Below are 17,443 nucleotides of genomic sequence, written 5' to 3' on the forward strand. Positions count from 1 at the left end.
CCTGTGCCTTGCACCCAAAGGCTGTCCCGCTGCTCCTTATGCTCAGGGACTGTTTCTCCCTGTGGTTAGACATGATGCAGCCCAGGCAGCTGGCACGGCACGGCCCCCGCGCCCCTGGCAGAGGTCCCAGCTTCTCCAGGGCTCGCAGCGTCACTGGCTTGGCAGAAAGAAGTGGCCTTTTCCCTCGCCGAGCCGGTGTGTGCCACCGGACTGTGCGAGCTGGCCCCGTCCTGGTCAGAGCGGCACCCAGCATCTCAGCGCGGTTGGAAAATGGGGGCTGAAGAAGAGGGGTTCAGTGGGGAAAAGCAGCTGAAGGTCTCCTGGGGATGCACAGGTCTCCTGGGGCAGCCCGTGATGCTGGCGGCGGTGCCAGGTGGCAGGACCGCGGGTGACCTCTCCCAGCCCGGCAAACCGCCTCGCCATAAACCCCGCTGCTGGGGCTGGGAAGCCGATAACGGCGGGGCTGAAGTCCAACGCGGGGCAGGTCCTGGGGAGCAGATTCCAGCCCAGGGCTCGCAGCGTTGCCTCCCCTACCAGCCCCATGCGTCTCCTGGCTCCGTTTTACCCTCGCTGCGGCCCGGAGGCCGAGATGGCCGGGCAGGAGGTGCTCACCCTCCTGCTGCTGCTGGGTGAGCTCTCGGCCGACACGGGGGTCGTGCTGCGGGGAGGGAAGGGTCCGCGGCGCTGGGTGCTCTGCTCCGTCCCTCCCCGGCCTGGGGGCCCATGGGGGTCGCTGCTTCCCCCAGCTCTGGGGGGGCCGCACTGCTCTGGGGGGGCCAGGGCAGATACGACCCAGCAAAACCCTCTGGGCTCCGCTGGTGAAGCTCAGTCTGGGATTCACTGGGAAGTGAGTGCCGGAGCCACCAGCGCCGGGCTGGGTATCGCCGATGGCTTTGTCCAGCATGGGGAGGAAAATGCCCAAATTCTCCTGTTTCCCCCAAAATGGGGGCTGAGACTCGGAGCAGGGGTGTGCTATACCAGGCTGGAGGGTCAGCACCCCAGCCCCGGCGGGCTCTGGCACCCTGAGGGCGTGCGGGAGCGGGGCTGGTGGTGGGAGATGGCAAAGTGGGAGACGTGGGAAGTGTGGGGTGCCGGGGCAGTGGCGGGGGCCCGTCCAAGGGACAATGCCGCTGAGAGCTCAGCGCGCCCCCCAGCAGCGTCCCAAACCAGGGAACCCGGACAAACGTCACCTGTGGGCCATGTGTGCCCTCGGTCACCCACTGCGGGCACCGTGCCCGGAGCCTTGCAGGGTTTTCAGCCCCGTTGTCTCTCCCGTAGCCGGGACCGTCCTCCCCGGTGGGTCCACGGTCGTCAACAGCTGCAGCAGCGCGGCCGAGCAGCTCTGCGACTTCACCTGCGACTGCAGCGACTGCTCCGATGAGAACCAGTGTGGTGGGTGCCCGGACCCCCAACCCCCGAACCCCCCAGCCCCACTTCCCAGGCCCTGCTCCTGGGGCGAGAGCAGGCGATGGAGCTGGGGGCACCCTGGGTGCTGGTCCCTGGGGTGGGTGCAGGATCCCAGGGAGGGTGCTGGTGCTGAGGGTGGGTGCTGGTGCCAAGGGTGGGTGCAGGACCTCGTCATGGGTGATGGTCCCCCAGGCAGGCGCAGGTCCCCGAAGTGGGTGCAGGTCCCTGAGGCGGCCATAGGTCCCCAGGGTGGGTGTAGGTCCTCAGGGTGGGTGTGGGTCCCTGGGGTGGGTGCAGGACCCCAGCATGAGTGCAGGTCCCCCAGCTGGGCACAGGTCCCCAGGGCGGGTGCAGGTCCCCAGGGTGGATCCAGCCCTGCCCTGACCCCTGTCCCCCCACCCTCAGGGTACCTGCGGGGCTCGGCCGCGCTGGGCACCCCCTTCGCCTGCGATTTCGAGGAAGGCGACTGCGGCTGGCGGGACGTGAGCACCTCGGCTTACAGATGGGTGCGGGGCTGGGCCAGCCTGGCCACATGGGGCACGGGTCCCCACTCAGACCACACCGTGGGCACCGACCTGGGTAAGCGGGAGCCACTCGGCTGCTGAGCAAGGTCCAGGCACCCACAGCACTGCACCTCTGGGCCATGGGTGCCCTGAAGCCAGGGTGCTGGGACACCCGTCCTTGTAGGGTGCAGGGGATGGAGCAGACCCATGGTGGGGCAGGAGCGGTGCTGCCGCAGCTCCGATGCCATCCCATGGGGCTGCAGCCCCTGCTCTGCTCTCTGCCCTCCCCAGGGTGGTTCATGGTGACCGTGTCCCCCCGGGCAAAGACCACGGCCACGGCCTGGCTCAGGTCACCGGTGATGCGGGAAGCAGCTGCCACGTGCGAGATCAGGGCCTGGTACCACCTCTCAGGAAGCGGTGAGGGCACCCACGGCGGGCACGGACGGGCCTTGGGGTACTCGGCACAGGGAAGCAACGATGGGTGGCAGTGGGGAGGAATGGGACCATCTGCTCCCATGGCAGGGACAGAGTCACTGGTACCTCAAGATGGGTCCTTGCCATCCTGCTCGCCTCTTCCATGCTCTGCAAGCAGAGCTGGTGGGACCCAGGGGTCTCGTCTCCAGTTGCCAGAGCTGGCGGGGCTCGATTCATCCCCGCTGGGATGCCCAGTGCCAAGGGCCACGTTTTGGGGCTCCCTGCAGGGCTCAACCAGACGGAGCAGCCGGTGCTGCGCCTGGCCATGGCATACAGGGACGAGGCGGTGGGGCTGTGGCAGAGCCCCGAGCGCGGAGGCGAGGGCTGGCACCAGCTGGTCGCCTACACAGGCCGGATCACGGGGCAGTTCCAGGTGAGACAGGGCCGTGTTGGTGCCCAGGCACCGTCCCCGCCAGCCGGGGCCGGAGGTGATGCCCCGGGAGCCGAGGATGCCTGGGCAGCTCATGCCATACCCGTCCTCTCATCGGCAGCTCATCTTCTCCCTGACACAACCGCCCGCGTACGGGGTAGAGCTGGCGCTCGACGACATCATCTTCAGGAACTGCGGCTTGCAGGGTGAGTCCCGCATCTGCTGGGATGAGATGTGAGCCGGAATCCCAAGGGAAATTGGTTTGGGCTTCGCACCCTGGGGGAGCTCTCCCACTGCCCACTGTGTCTTGGGGGCACCTTGCCCTGGCCAGGGCATGGGGTGGGCAGCGAAAGCCTGTCCCTCGAGCAACCCAGGGATGCCAGCGGGGCCAGCCGTGTGCTGACGGCGCGTCCCACCGCCCCAGAGCCCAGGCAACAGGTCTGCGGGGAGGAGGAGAGCCCCTGCGGCCAGGGCTCCTGCCTGGCACGGCACCGCTTCTGCGACGGCACCGATGACTGCGGGGACGGCTCGGACGAGGATCCAAAGTTGTGCAGTGAGCATCCCTGGCCCCGGGGAGGGGGTCCTGCCCACCGGCCCCCTGGCCACAGAGACGGGCTGAGGGTCTGCCCTGGCGGGGCAAAGCTGGGCCGTGGGGCTGGCAGGGTTCACCCCAGCTGTGCCCCGTGGCTGTGTGGCGGGAGGGGTAAAATCACCCTGCGGGTTTTGGGGAGGGGTCAGCCCATCGCGGGGACCTCCCTGGGTCACTCTGCTCTCCCTCCCTCCCTGCAGAGTCCTTCCTCCGCTGCTCCTTTGAGCAAGATCTCTGCAACTGGAAGGCAGAGGTCGGGCAGCTGGCGTGGGAGAGGAACACAAGCCTGAACCTGGGGACCGCGTACAGCATCCCCACCCGGGACCACAGCAATAACAGCAGGGCAGGTACCTGGCTGGGCACTGGCACCCCAGCGGAGCCCCACCGTGGGTCCCTGGGGCATCGCTGGCCCCGGGGCGGACGTGCCCTCCGGCCCTGGGGTAACACACGCCTGGGCTCGGCTTAAGGCTGTGCTGGGAAAACAGCATCTTGCACCCACATGCCCCACTTGGCACCGCTCAGCCCCTTCCCGGCATCTCCTGCAGGTTTTTTCCTCCACGTGGGCAGTGCTTCGGCAGCGGGGGCCAGCGGCCCGGCCCAGCTCAGCAGTCCCATTTTCCAGGCCACCAACTCCTGCTCCGTGAGTCACAGCTGGGACCCTGCGTCACAGCCCGTGCGGGCGCGGCAGTGGTGGGGGACAGGGTCCCCAGCTGTGGGGACCCCGACATGGGGCTGGGGCTGCCATCAGTCCTTTGCTGGGGATGGGCAGCGGGTGTTTGGGGTGGTTTGGTGGCATCTCCAGTGCCTGTCGGGAGCTCTGAGCTCCTCCAGCCCCACCTTTGTGAGCATCCCGTGGGGCGGCAGCCGTGCCGTGGGGCGTGGGGGGGCTGCGTGCCCCTGCGCTGAGGCTTGGGTGCTCTCTGACCCCCCCTCCCTGTCCCCAGCTTGTGCTGTACTGCTACCTCCACGGCTCCGCCACCACCCACCTCAGCATCTCCTATGTGATCAAATCCACCAAGTACCTGGTGAGGGAGAGGACGGGGGACCTGGGCAGCTGCTGGGTCCGGGAGAGAGTGGACTTCAATGTGACGGACAGCTTCAAGGTCGGCTGGCGCAGCGCTGGGGCAAGCTGGGCTGCATGCGGGACGAGGGGCACGGGGCCACCCCACAGAGGGCACAGGGCCACCCCCAGTACGCACCCATGAGACCAGCGGTGGGGGTTGACCTGGGAACTGAACCCCAGAGCTGAGCCTCCTGGTGCTGGCATGTGCCACCTTCGTGTCCCTGTGCCCACACTTCCAAATCCCCCTACCACCCCCCCCAGCCCAGGGACCACCCCACTGGAAAGGGGAGGGCGGAGGAGTCTTCATCCACCCCATGTCACCCCGTGCCTTCCCACTGTCCTGTCTGCTGTCCCCCATGGCCACCCGCGCAACCCGACCCCCTCCCAGCTGGCCCTGGAGGGCACCCAGTGGCACCCCAATGGCATCCCGAGGGCACCCAGCCAGCACCCCTGGGCAGCCGCAGGCCATGGCTGTGTGCGGGGGCAGCACCATCACCCCAAGCCCTCCCTGGCCCTGCCAGCCCCACCCCGTGCACCCCTTCCAGCCACGGCATCACCCTGCTCCCGCGGAGCCCTTCCCGGGGGAAGCGCGTGTTGTCCATCACAGGAGCTGGGTTCCCCCATCCTGTGGCTCCTCGGTGGCCACCCTGCCCCGGCAGCATCGCCCATCCCCGCCACGCTGTGCAAGACCCTGCGTTGACCTCACCGGTGCGGTGCTTCCCTGCAGGTGCTAATCGAGGGGGTGGCCGGCGGCACGGGGACCGTGGCCATCGATGACCTGATCCTGTCTCCGGGCTGCATTCAGGCACAGGGTGAGCCGCAGGGCAGCTGTCCCCAACCCCGGCTCCTGTGCGGGCAGCGGTCCCCAGGTGTCTTGTGCCCATGGCAGCGTCCCTGCAGGACCCGCCGCAGGGTCTGCCCGTCCCGCTGCTCATCACGGTGACCATCCTGGGCACAGCATGGCAAGCACTTGCCTTGGGGCCCACAGCCCGGGTTGCCTGGTGTCCTTGTCCTGCAGCTGTGACGCTCCAGCCCCTGCGCCAAACCTCCTGCCCGAGCCATGTCACACGAGCAGCTCTCCCCAACCCGCTCCATCCCCTTCGTCTGGTGGCAGCAGACAGGGGAGGGCAGGGATGGGGCTGGGGGCAATGGAGAGCCAGGGAGATGGTGAGGGACAGGGGACCACAGCTTGAAGGGGTGACACCGATGATGCTGCCGGGCCCTCTCACCACCGCTCTCCATCCTGGGGCATTTCACCATTAGAGAAGCTTTTGACCACGCTGCCAAGCCGGGCGCAGGCCGGCCCCTGCGCAGCTCAGGAGGTGGCCTGTGACAGCGGGGGCTGCATCAGCGCAGAGCTGGCCTGCGACTTTGCTGAGACGTGTGCCGATGGCTCCGACGAGAAGCGCTGCGGTGAGAGCCACGGGCGGGCAACTGGCTCCCCGGTAGCCAAGTGGCGGAGGGGACCAGGGCAGGGTGACCCAGGCACCCGTTGGCTGGCACGGCTGGGGGCTGTGGGTACCCACGCAGCCCCCGGGAATCATGGTGGCCTGGTGGGGCTGGGCCTGGGCTTTTGCAGGAGCGACCACCTTCGAGGCAGGGCCTGGGGGCTGGCACGATGTCAGCGTGGGGCGGCTGCGCTGGGGTGTGCAGAGGGCCACCGAGGCTGCCGACACCGTCCTCACAGGTGAGGCCATTCCTACCGCCGAGACCATGCTCTTTGGTCCCCAGCACCGTGGGGGCTCCCAGGGTGCAGGGACCCCCTGCTCGCCCAGCCGGGGTGGGTGGGTGGGTGCCACCGTGGGAAGGGTGGGGGTAATGCCCGGGCAGGGTGTGGGGCTGGGGGTTCTGCCAGGGATGCGGGCCCCCTGCCCCGACTTCTCAGGGTGTTTCTTTGCCCAGGGGCTTTCCTGGGACTCCAGGCAGGAGAAGGACAAATGGTGGCTGCTGCAAAGGCACGCACACCTCTGCTGGGCCCCTCCGGCCCTGCCTGCACCATGGAGATGAGCTACCGCATCCACAGCGGCCCTCAAGGTAACACCCCTGCACAGCCCCGGGGTGCCCTGCCTGCTCCCTGCCCAGCCTCAGGGAGCCCTGCCTGCTCCCTGCCCAGCCCTGGGGTGCCCTGCCTGCTCCCTGCCCAGTCCCGGGGTGCCCTGCCTGCTCTCTGCCCAGCCCTGGGGTGCCCTGCCTGCTCCCTGCCCAGCTCCACGGTGCCCTGCCTGCTCTCTGCCCAGCTCCAGGGTGCCCTGCCTCCTCCCTGCCCAGTCCCGGGGTGCCCTGCCTGCTCTCTGCCCAGCCCTGGGGTGCCCTGCCTGCTCCCTGCCCAGCCTCAGGGAGCCCTGCCTGCTCCCTGCCCGGCTCCACGGTGCCCTGCCTGCTCCCTGCCCGGCCCTGGCACAGGGCAGAGCCCCTGACCCCCTGCCTGCCTTTGCTGCCTCTCTCAGCCCCGCTCTGCCCCATCACACCATCCTGGAGCCAGGATGTCCCCGTCCCTGTCCCCTGTGGCTGTGGGCTGGGTGGGTGCCAGGGCCCCAGGGGGCTCCCAGGATGCGGCCGGGGGCTGCTGGTCCCTGCAGCACCCTCACCTCGCACCCAGGCTTCCTCGCCGTCAACATTGCGGATCACACCACTGGCACCACCCACCTGGCCTGGCACATGCCAGCACACGGCAGCGCAGCAGGGGGACACGTCCGCATCCCACTGGGGGAGAGGACACGGCCCTTCCAGGTGCGCCCGGGGGCACGGGAACCAGCCTGGGTGGCTGCTGGAGGGGCAGTGCCAGTGCCACCAGGCACCCCGGGGCTCACCGCCGCCGTGCCATCCCCAGGTTGAGCTGCTGGGGCTGGTGGATCTGCAGGACTCGGCAAGCGCCGCCGTTGACAACGTGACGTTCGTGCAGTGTCACCCCAACATGGTGCCGCCGGGGGCTGCGGGTACGGCCAGGGACGCGTGGGCAGGGAGGGCAACCGTGGGCAGGAAGGGACCCTGGCCCCCTGCCCACGGAGACGGATGCTGCTCCCCCAGGGGTGCCTGGTGACTGCCACCCTGTCCCCAGCCCGGGGACAGGCCCATGGTGCAGAAGCCCTGGGGCCGGGGCTGAGCACGCATCTTGCCCCAGGGCACCTGCGTTGGGTGAACTTGGGGAGTGGGGCAGGGGAGCACAGAGAAAGGGACATTTTGGGGACCTGTTTGCTTTTGGGGTGCCTTATCCCCACTCCCTTGCCATGGTCGCCTCTCTCCGGCCAGAGCTGACCTGCAACTTCGAGAGGGGCATGTGCGGCTGGTACCAGGATCAGTCCAGCGACTTCCAATGGGTCCGCGGCACGGGGCAGGGGCAGGGCTCCGACCACACCACTGGCTCGGGTAAGGGGCTGGCTCCTCTCCTGGGGACCCCAGACAGCTCAGGGGACCCCACAGCCTCCTGTCCCCAGGGCCAGGACATGACCTGTGCACTCCAAGCAGCCCCATGCCCGCGGGGCGAGCTCAGCCGGGGCAGCCCAGGGGCACCCGGAGCCAGGACCGGGATGCAGGTGATGCGGGCACAGCTTGGAGCACCCATGTCCATGTCCCCTCCACCCTGGCTGTCCCCGACACTCAGGCTACTTCTTGGCCGCGGACCCCTCTGCGCCGTGGAGCCGCGGGCAGCGGGCACGGCTCATCACCTACCGCCAGGAGCCCTCTGCTGCCCCACGCTGCCTCTCCTTCTGGTACCGCCTGGCCGGCCCGCAGATCGGTACGCAGCCCCATGGCACACTCCCAGGGATGCCCCAGCCAGGCTCTGCTCCCCTGGGGACAGCGGGGTCCCCGAGGGGTGCAGGACGGCTGCCTGACGCTCCCCTCTGCCCAGGCACCCTGAACCTCAAGCTGTGGCTGGAGGGAGCAGAGGAGACAGTGCTGTGGACCCAGCGAGGGACCCAAGGCAGCGTCTGGCACTGGGGCCGGGCTACGCTGCCTGCCACAGGCCGGCGGCAGTACCGGGTGAGGGCCGGGAGCCCCCTGTGCCACCAGGCACCAGTGGGGCACAGGGCCATCTGATGCCGCTGTGTTGGTGGCAGGTGGCCTTCGAGGCCCTGCGGGACGGGTTCCTGGGGGACGTGGCGCTGGATGACCTGGCGCTGACGGCAGGGCCCTGCGGGGCCGAGCTCTCCTGCTCCTTTGAGGCAGATGCCTGCGGGCTGGCAGCCAGTGGGCAGAGCACCTGGCTGTGGCAGAGCAACGGCACCGGCACCACCGCCGGCCCCCTGGCCGACCACACCACCGGCACCGCCGCAGGTACTGGGGCCACAGCTTCCCGGGGCTCTGGTGGAGCCCTGCTGCCTGCCCTGCCCTCGCTGCCTGCTGTGTGTCCTGCCTGCCCTACCTGCCCTGAGTGTCCTGCCTGCCCTCACTGCCTGCCCTGAGTGTCCTGCCTGCCCTCCCTGCCCCCCCGCCTGCTGTGTGTCCTGCCTGCCCTCGCTGCCTACCCTGAGTGTCCTGCCTGCTGTGTGTCCTGCCTACCCTGCCTGCCCTTGCAGCCTGCCCTGAGTGTCCTGCCTGCCCTTGCTGCCTGCCCTGAGCACCCTGCCCGCCCTCCCTGCCTGCTCTGCCGAGCAGAGGGCAGGACATGTGCAGAGGGCACTACTTTATGGGGCTCCCCAAGCCCGGAGTTTCCCAGCCCCAGGGCTCCCCAGCCCGGGGGGCTCCCCGGCCCCAGCGGGCCCCCAGTGCCCCCCAGCAGGGCTGGGTGGGGGGGTCACAGCGTGGGGGCTTCTCTCCCCCCAGGCCATTACATGGTGGTGAGCACGGGCTGGGGCTCCCTGCCTGCGGGGCGTGCAGCTGCCCTCACCTCCCAGCCCTACCAGCCCTCCGCACCCGCCCAGTGCCTGGCTTTCTGGTACCAGCTGAGCACCGGGACCCCAGGTGAGCACCACGATGCCCTGCGAGGCCCCCGGGGACACGTCTGGATGGGTGGGGGTCCCTCACGGCTCAGCCCTGGACCCCTCCTCCATGGCGGGTGCCCTGGGCAGGCTCCCTCGGCGTCTTTGTGGAGCAGAGCGGGATGCGGAGGAAGGTGATGGGTGTGAGCGCCATGGAGGGGGATGCCTGGCACCGCGGCCACATCACCGTCCGGCCGGATGGGGACTGGCAGGTGAGACAGGGCAGGGTGCCGGGGACCTCGCGGTGGGGAGGGGGACAGGCTGGGGGTGACAAGGGGAGCATGGTGGCTGCCAGCCTCCGAGTGCCACCCTGCCCACCCCTCCGGCAGGTGATATTCGAGGCGGTGGGAGCTGGGGGCGACCACGGGTACATTGCGCTGGACGACCTGCACGTGTCGGACGGAGCCTGCCCCGAGCCAGGTGAGAGCCCGCGCTGCGGGGGCACCGTGGCCTGGCCGGGGGAGATGGGCACCCCCCGGGGGCACGCGGCCATGGGACATGGGACATGGGACAGCCTGTCCCATCCAGCATGGCTCTGCCATGGCCGCCGGGCACCCTGCTCCTGCCCTGAGCTTGGACTGGCCCAAAGCTGAGGGCGGTGGGGAGGGGGCTGGGGGCTGCCCCCCCGTCTCCCAGCGGGCAGTGCAGGGTGCCCGCAGCGCTGGGTGCATCGCAGCCCCCCCCCCCTTTCCTCCCAGCATCCTGTGACTTCGAGCGGGACATGTGCGGCTGGAGCAGCCCTGCGGACCCCCGCCTGCACAGCTTCGCCTGGGGCTGGAAGAGCGGGGTCCCCCTTGCCAAGTACCCTGGCCCTGAGCAGGATCACACCCTGGGCACAAGGAATGGTAGGAGCCACCCATCCCTCCCAGGGCCCCCTGGCATGGCTGGAGGGAGGAAGAGGAGCTGGGAATGGTTGGGGTCACCCATGAATGTCCCCCCTCCATCCAGTGCATCCCAGGTCACCTGGCTGCACAGCATCACCTGAGAGGGACAGCTCGGTCCCAAAGGCAGTGAGGAGTGGGACTGGGGGGGGGTGCAATCCTCCCGGCACCGCTCTGGGCATTTTGGGGGGAGCAGGACGCGTGGGGTGGGCTGCAGAACTGGGGGACACCCTGCGCTCTGTCCCTGCCCATCCAGGTCACTACGTGCACTTCGACACCAGCGTGCTGGGCCCGGGGGGCATCACTGCCCGGCTGGAGAGCCAGCACCTGCCTGCTGCTGCCGACTCCTGCCTGCGGTTCTGGTACCACATGGACATCCCGGAGCACCTCTGTAAGCGCTGCGGGGGCAGGGAGGAGGTGTTGTCCCTGGGGAGGGTGTCATGAGCCCACGATGGGAGCGGGGGGCTCGGTCAGGGGCTGCAAACCCGCTCCCCACCCACAGGACCATGGACACTGGTTCAGCTCCGGCCAGGTGCTGGGGATGGCCCGTTCCCGCTGGGCGCTGCCATCCCAGGGGAGGAGGGCACGGCCGGGAGGGCCCGGTGGCTCCTGTGGGGCTCTAGGTGGCCACTGATGCCAGGGCGCCTGTCCCCCCCGCCATGTTGCAGCCAGCGGGGAGCTGCGGGTGATGGTGCGCAGTGCGTCGGGGCAGCGCACGGTGTGGAGTGTGGCGGGGCACCGGAGCCGAGGCTGGCGGGGCGGCGTGGTGCCTGTGCGGAGCCCCAGCGAGTTCCAGGTGAGCGGGGTGGCCCCGGGGTGCAGGGTGCCCTCCGGGGGTGCAGGGTGCCCTCCCCATGCATCACCCCCTGCCCCCGCATCCCATCTTCCCCCGCAGGTCATCTTTGAGATCACCACCCAGAGGTGGCCAATGGAGGGGACGGTGGCACTGGACGACATCGCGTACAGCACCGCAGGGGGCTGCCGTTCCAGCCCGGAGGTGCCCGTGGAAGGTGTGGGGCCGGTTCTGGCTATGAACGGTCAGCCCGGCGCCGCTCAGGGTGCTGGCGCTGAGGCGGGGGCTGGAGCCAGCTCTCCTGGGCGGTGGGTCGAGCCCGGCAGCATCTCCTCTCCCTGCAGAGAAATCCTCCAGCGGCTTTGTGGCAGAGGTGGCGCTCAGTCTTCTCCTGGTCGTCATCGTCCTGGTGCTGGTGGCTGTCGGAGGCTGGTACTTGCTGAAGCGGCAAGGGCTGGCGAGCGGGACGCCAGCAGAGAGCGGTTCTCCCCAGGGCTTCGACAACATCACGTTTCGAGATGTAAGGACGGGGCGAAGGGCTCTCCCGCTTGCCCCCAACCGCACCAAAACAGCATTTTCCTAAAAGCTCAGCAAATCCTGGCCGGCTCCCCCTGAGCCCACGCTCTGCCAACACGGCCAGGAGGTGCAAAGGGCTCTGCCTCTTATCTGGTTGCCGGCGAAAGAGTGACCCGAGCTGTAGGACTGACCTAGAAATGCTGCTGCTGCCATCAGGCAGCCGCTCCAGAAAGAGCTGATCCTCCTCCCCAGAGCCCTGCGGGGAGCGGGGCAAGCAAACGTCGCTCATCCTCTTCGAGCCAGCAACTTAAAACCATGAGAGGCAGCTCAAGCTGCAGTTTCCTTCAATGGCTTTGGTGCCACGTAGTTGCCAGCAGAGCCTCCAGCCCCAGGACCGACCCCAAAAGAGGACGTGGAGCCCCCTGGCGCGCTGCGGGGTTTGGTTCCTCTGCTGGGGTCGTGGTGGGCCAGCGCGGGGTTCTCCCCTCTGGAAGAAGTCCTTGTGTTTCCAATCAGACGCAGCCTGCGCTGACCGTAACCAGTTCCCGTTCGCCCTTCTTTACAGGACAAGGTCATCATATCTCCAGTGCCAGTGGAGGGGGACGAGGACTGAAACAGGAATTGCCTCCTCACGCCTGCGAGGCGTCTGCAGGGCAGCGCATCCCTCCAGCGAGACCTCACACTCCAGCAGCCGCCTCTGCTCTCGGCATCCGACAGCGGGGAGCCGCCGCGGGCGCGCACCCCAGGGCACCGGCCCCGCAGCGGGACGTGCCGCTGCCTCCACTACCTCCAAGCGCTCGGGAAAAGCATTGTTGTCTTTTGTAACGTGAACATTCTGCACCAAGGCGTAGTGATGTGCCCGTGCTTCGACAGGCGCCGGCTGCGGGGGTTTACTGCAGCAGCCGTCCTCGTCCCGGCAGCTCCCGGCCGTGGAAGGGGGCCGAGCGCGCAGTCAGCGGGCGCTGCATGGGGCACGAGCCCCATCCCACACCCGGGACGAAGCACAGGGACTCCCAGGGCACGGAACCACCACGGGGAGGAAGCCCAGTGCTTCCACTGGTTTTGGAGGGGCAGCCTGGGGAGGGCAGGGAGCAGAGTGGGGGGCACCGTGCAGCACGCCCAGGACAGAGGGCGTCCCCAACCCCGCTGTATGGGTGCCCACCTACCCCCTGCGCGCCTTTCAAGGGTGCCTAATAATAATTTGCGTTTAAATGCCATCAGGAAAAGAACAACGTCCCCGAGGCGCTGGCCAGGGCGCCCGCACCTGCACCCAAGGCCACCCCAAGCCCAGGACCCCCCTCTTCTCCCCCAGCTTTCAAAACTTAATTTAACACTGTGCTACCCGCAACCAGCCTGCAGCCACGGCAGCCACCCACGCACCGCAGCCGACAGAGCGGTTCGGCCTCTGCGCCGCCCGTTAGGGACCCTGCTCGCCTCAACCCCCCCCCCCCAGCTCCTCCGGAGGGGAGCGGGGCGCCCCGCTTTCCCCGCTCGCCCTGCCACAGGCAACTCTCCCTGTGGCTCTGTCCCGCTTAGGTGACACCACGGTAGCACCGAGCGCCACCCCCGCAGCTCCACCACTGCACCCACAGGAGCGAGTGCCCAGCAGAGCTGCGTCAAGGCGGAGGCGAGAGCAGGAGGGCTCTGGCTTCACAGAAAGGCCCGACGGAGCGTCTCCCCCTCCGCCTTGCTCTGTGGAGCTCCAGAGAGGCTCCTCTCACCTCCGCACAAGATAAAAGCACGGTATTGATTTCATCTCTGGGCTGCCAGCCAGAGCTGCAGTCCCTGCCGGCAGGGAAAGCAGCGGAGCAGCCAGGACAGCGGTGCCAGCGCCGGCAGTTTCCCCAGCCACGCCAGGTCGTCTCACTAATTTACGCATCCAGAAGGAAGAGTGTGCTGCAGCTCCAACCCCAAAAATCAACTGCCAGCTGGTAACCGTGCAGCAACTACCCTGTGCAACTGAAGGGTATCAAACTTTATTATAGATCTCTTTAAAACAGGCTGGAAGGAAGAAACCAAAATGTCATTGTGATGCAGTGACTGAGTCATCGTTGCAAAGGCAGACACTGATCAACCCCCAACTCTCCCAAATTATTTATATAGAAGATATCCCACCCGTCCCCCCAATCGTTCCAATTAAATGATCGCATTTCAGACCACCCCAAGTGTCTTAACGTTAGCTGCTTCTAAACACCAAGACGCACAAGTTTTCTGGCAAATCAGATGCGGTATTTTTTTGGGTTTAGTTCCTCAATCTCTGGAAAGGAGGAAGGAAAAATAAAATCAGGAAAATCGCTTCTTTAAGGTTGCCTTTTTACAGCAGGTACAGATTCGGCAGATTTCCCCCCCAAAGCAAGTCTGAAACCCTCGTGTTCAGCTTGGCAAGACGAAGAGAGATTCTGGTGGCTAAGGAGAACCAGCCAGACGAGATCAGTCTGAACAAACTGATTTCGAGGCTTTGTTGTCATTTCCCTTTGGGGCCGGTTTCCAGCGGTTTTCCAATATCCTTCCCACGCAGTTTAAGGCCTGGAAGAAGACAAAGGAGACGACCGCCATCAGCTGCCATCAGCACTCCACCGTTCACCCGATGATAACTTTATTTCCTCAATTTTTTTTTTTGCTATAAGGAAAAGAACATGCAAAAAAGAGGGGAGGGGAACCAGAGTTCGGGAGAATCCTACTGCAGTTTCTAGGAGCACCAGACTAGTTTCAAAGCTCCAATTCTCGCTCGTGCACCGACTGTCTTCCTAGAAAACGGTATCTGAGCCGGCCTAGGAGGGTAACATCGATGCTAGCGGCTGCAGCATACCGTCCCAGGTATAATCAAGCCTTCACGGGTCTCAGTATCTCGATTTTGGGGGCACAGCACGCGGGGGTGATCCCCAGGGCACGGCCCCGCGCACGAAGATGAAGAACAACGAACGAGAGCTTTAAGTTCTGGTTTCAGTCAGCAGATCCGAGTTTTATCAGAACACGGCTTAATGACACCGCATCCACAATAACCTACAGCCAGCAACTGTTCCTGACGTGGAAAATGTAATGTAAACCAAAACACCCCTCCTAGGCACTGAAAACATTATCATTATTGCTGAAGTCTCCTTTCTTAACTTACCAATGGCTCTTTCGATCTTGCCCATAACCTGGTTATTGGGGATTGCTCTTCCTGATTCATAGTCGGCAATAACTTGTGGTTTTTCATTGATTTTCTACAAAGAGAGACGGCATCTCAAACACCGGCTCCATACCCACCAAACACGCAGCACCAACCCCCCAGTACTCACACAGGTAAGTAATGGCCTCCAATTATGCCAGGATTGGAAGACAAAGTGCTGCTTCCAGGCTTACTCCATCACCACTATCGTCTCCCTCCGCTATTCGAGTGTCACAGCGACGGCGACAGCCATCCTGGACAGACTTCTACCTCCCCCCGCCTCCCAGGAGCAGTAACACTACGCACTGCTGCTCCTTAAGGCAGCAGTCAGCTTCTGAATGCTGTGTCAGGCCCAGATGGTACAAAAAAACCTCACGTCGGTGCTGAGTTGATGGGAGGAGAAGGGGAAAAAAAAAGCCTCCTACCAGCTCAGCAGCCGCAGCAACGCTCTGTCTCCAAGCAGGTGCTGAAGGGCTGCACAGAAACCCCTAAAACATTTCCTACCTAACTAATGTTGCCTGGAGATCAAATATCGCAGACGTTGTGTTCACCAAACTTCCTGCTCGTGATACCATCCCACCGCAGCTGCCCACGAGGGGACAGGAGAAGCGCCCACCTTCGCCCTGCGGTGCCTAAACCTGCCGCAGGGGAGCGGAGGCCAGCGGGCCCCGGGCCATACTCACTGTGGCCAAGTCCTTCTGTGTCATGCCCTTGCTCTGCCGGCCCTGCTGGATCACTTTGCCCACCTCCAGGGGAACTCTGTCATGGTGCAGCTCTTCTGTCTCTCGGTCGAGCTTGGCCGTGTTCTTTGTAATAAAGTGTTGTTTGTTTTGGCCTGCTGCCCCTATCATCCAAAGCAAGAACAAAAAAAAAACCAAGGACAAACAAAACAAGGCTCAGAGCTGCACCAAAAAGTATCAAAGAGCTTTTTCTAAGTGCTCAGCTGCCCAGGATCCCAGGCAGCTTTCAAGATTTCAACATGCCGACATCAGCACTGATCTCAACCAGATCCTGGCCGCTGCAGGTCAGGGAACGTGTTATCTTAATCCTGCTGATGTCTAAGCACAGCCACACAGAGCCCTCCCCTTCCTTTACTTCACCTCTGAACAACTGCGCTCCAGATAGGCAAGGTTTTGCTCTTGCTCAGGGACTGAATATCCAAACTTCACCCCAGGCACACGTTTGTGCTACAGTGGGGGGGGGGGGGGTAATATCTGAACTCGTACCTTGTTTGCTCAGGTATAAGGCAGCATGAATAAGTGCCTTTTACTCAATTTTTTGATGCCTTTTATAAGTAAATGCTAATACTACCTAGCTGTGCTGAAAGCCTGAGGTTCAAACACATGCTATTTGTTTTGCCTCATTTTAGTTATTTAATTATTTAAGGTATTAAATAACCTAATAATAAAATAACCTAAGTTTAAGTCATAGTTTGAATCCTTTCTCTCACATTCGTCTGTGACATTCAGACTCTTGATAAAGCTGACTAAGCCTCCTTCAAGGACCATCTCTTTCTTTCCAACCATCATTACCTCATCCCTACGGCGAGAGAGCCTGAGAATTCACATGAGACTGGCAACGGGGAATTTTTAAAGAGCAACGCCACAGGAAGATAAGCATCACTGAAACCCTTACGCACGTTATCAACAAGAGAAATAAGCTGCAAATATTGGGAGCTTAAGTTTTGTGACCATGGCAGCTCTTCCAACAGCTTTGCAGCCTCGGGAATACTAATGCTCTTGTTGACGTTTTTATTTATATCGGTCTGACACCAGACACTAAGCCAGAGCTCGGCTCTGGGCAACCAGAAACTGGAAGCCGGCTACAGGGGAGCGCTCCCCGCCTCCCCGGGCTGCTGCCCGCCCTCCCCGGGGCGGCCTTTGGCTCAGCCGGGGGTGCTGCCTCCTGCCCCCCGCCTCCAGCCGGCTCGGGGGGGGCGGCCGGGGGGCCCAGGCCTGACGCAAGGCCGGGGGGCCAACGCACGGCCCCGCTGCCGAGGAACGGCGCCCGCCGGGCCGGGCTCCCCGGGCCTCCCCGCCCCGCCGCCCGCCCGGGGAGCCGGGCCGCGGGATACCCACACTTCTTGGAGGTCTCCACGTCCTCTCCGCGCCGCTGGGCCGCCAGGATGGCCTGGGGAGAGGAAAGGAGCCGAGGTGAGCGCTCCGCCGGCCGGAGTCGCCCCCTCAGCGCCGCCCGGGCCGAGGCCGCTGAGCTCAGCCGCGCCGGGGCCGGAGCCGCGCCGGGCCCAGGCCGCTCCCCGCCCTGAGTCACCCGCTGACCTGCTTGGACTTGGCCTGGGCCGCGCTGGGGCCCTTCTTGCGCAGCACCGTGACCGTGTCCCAGTCGCTCTCCGCCATGGCACCGGCACCGACCCCGCCCGCCGCCACCGCCCGGGGCCTCGCCCGCCGCTGAGGGGGCGCAGCCCAACGCCCGCCCCCCGAGAGGTGGGGCCGGCCGCCGCGCACGCCGATAGGGCGGCGCGCACGCCCTTCAGGAAAGGCGGCCTCTCATTAGCGGGGAGAGGCGCGGTGGCAGCGGGCGGGGCCTGGGTCTCCTCAGTGGACTTCGGTATAATAGCGATCCAGGCGTGACACAGCTACTCGTAATAGGCAGACATACCTAGCAATCAGCCTGCTCGCTATCCGATTGGCTAATATACTGGGCAGGCTGGAGGCGGGCCTGCGCACTCTGAGAGGCTGCTGTCGCTGCCAATAACCCGCTTCCCAGAAGCGATTGGCTCAGCCCGCGGCGCTGTCAGAATCGCTGACCAATAGCCG

General features: G+C 65.3%; 2 protein-coding genes across 3 annotated transcripts; one reads left to right on the top strand and one right to left on the bottom strand.

The window, feature by feature from the left end:
* Window positions 1-589: 589 nt before the first annotated feature.
* MAMDC4 (MAM domain containing 4) lies at window positions 590-12,128 on the top strand (the record flags this gene model as incomplete). Its single annotated transcript, XM_082327311.1, has 29 exons — window positions 590-629; window positions 1,279-1,392; window positions 1,813-1,986; window positions 2,202-2,327; window positions 2,612-2,757; window positions 2,876-2,960; window positions 3,179-3,307; window positions 3,544-3,690; window positions 3,889-3,983; window positions 4,288-4,446; window positions 5,134-5,218; window positions 5,670-5,819; window positions 5,986-6,093; window positions 6,309-6,440; window positions 7,006-7,136; window positions 7,237-7,342; window positions 7,656-7,772; window positions 8,008-8,142; window positions 8,257-8,387; window positions 8,465-8,681; window positions 9,171-9,308; window positions 9,416-9,537; window positions 9,655-9,745; window positions 10,024-10,170; window positions 10,463-10,597; window positions 10,875-11,002; window positions 11,102-11,216; window positions 11,344-11,519; window positions 12,081-12,128. 29 exons carry the CDS (start codon window positions 590-592, stop codon window positions 12,126-12,128), a joined length of 3,627 nt encoding a protein of 1,208 aa, XP_082183437.1.
* Window positions 12,129-13,447: 1,319 nt separating this feature from the next.
* Window positions 13,448-17,182, bottom strand: EDF1 (endothelial differentiation related factor 1). 2 transcript variants are annotated; one of them, XM_082327334.1, is made up of 5 exons: window positions 16,946-17,119; window positions 16,745-16,796; window positions 15,350-15,510; window positions 14,628-14,721; window positions 13,448-14,041 (listed from the first exon to the last, which is right to left on the bottom strand). In XM_082327334.1, the coding sequence occupies exons 1-5, from the start codon at window positions 17,021-17,023 to the stop codon at window positions 13,980-13,982; spliced, it is 447 nt and encodes a 148-aa protein (XP_082183460.1). In that variant the 5' UTR covers window positions 17,024-17,119; the 3' UTR covers window positions 13,448-13,979. The 2 variants fall into 2 exon arrangements, with proteins under 2 accessions (XP_082183460.1, XP_082183459.1); XM_082327333.1 differs by lacking the exon at window positions 14,628-14,721 and having other exon boundaries at window positions 16,946-17,182.
* Between the last annotated feature and the right edge of the window lie 261 nt (window positions 17,183-17,443).

The sequence above is a fragment of the Platalea leucorodia genome (assembly GCF_965183815.1).
Source record: "Platalea leucorodia genome assembly, chromosome: 15".
Classification (NCBI taxonomy): Eukaryota; Metazoa; Chordata; class Aves; order Pelecaniformes; family Threskiornithidae; genus Platalea; species Platalea leucorodia.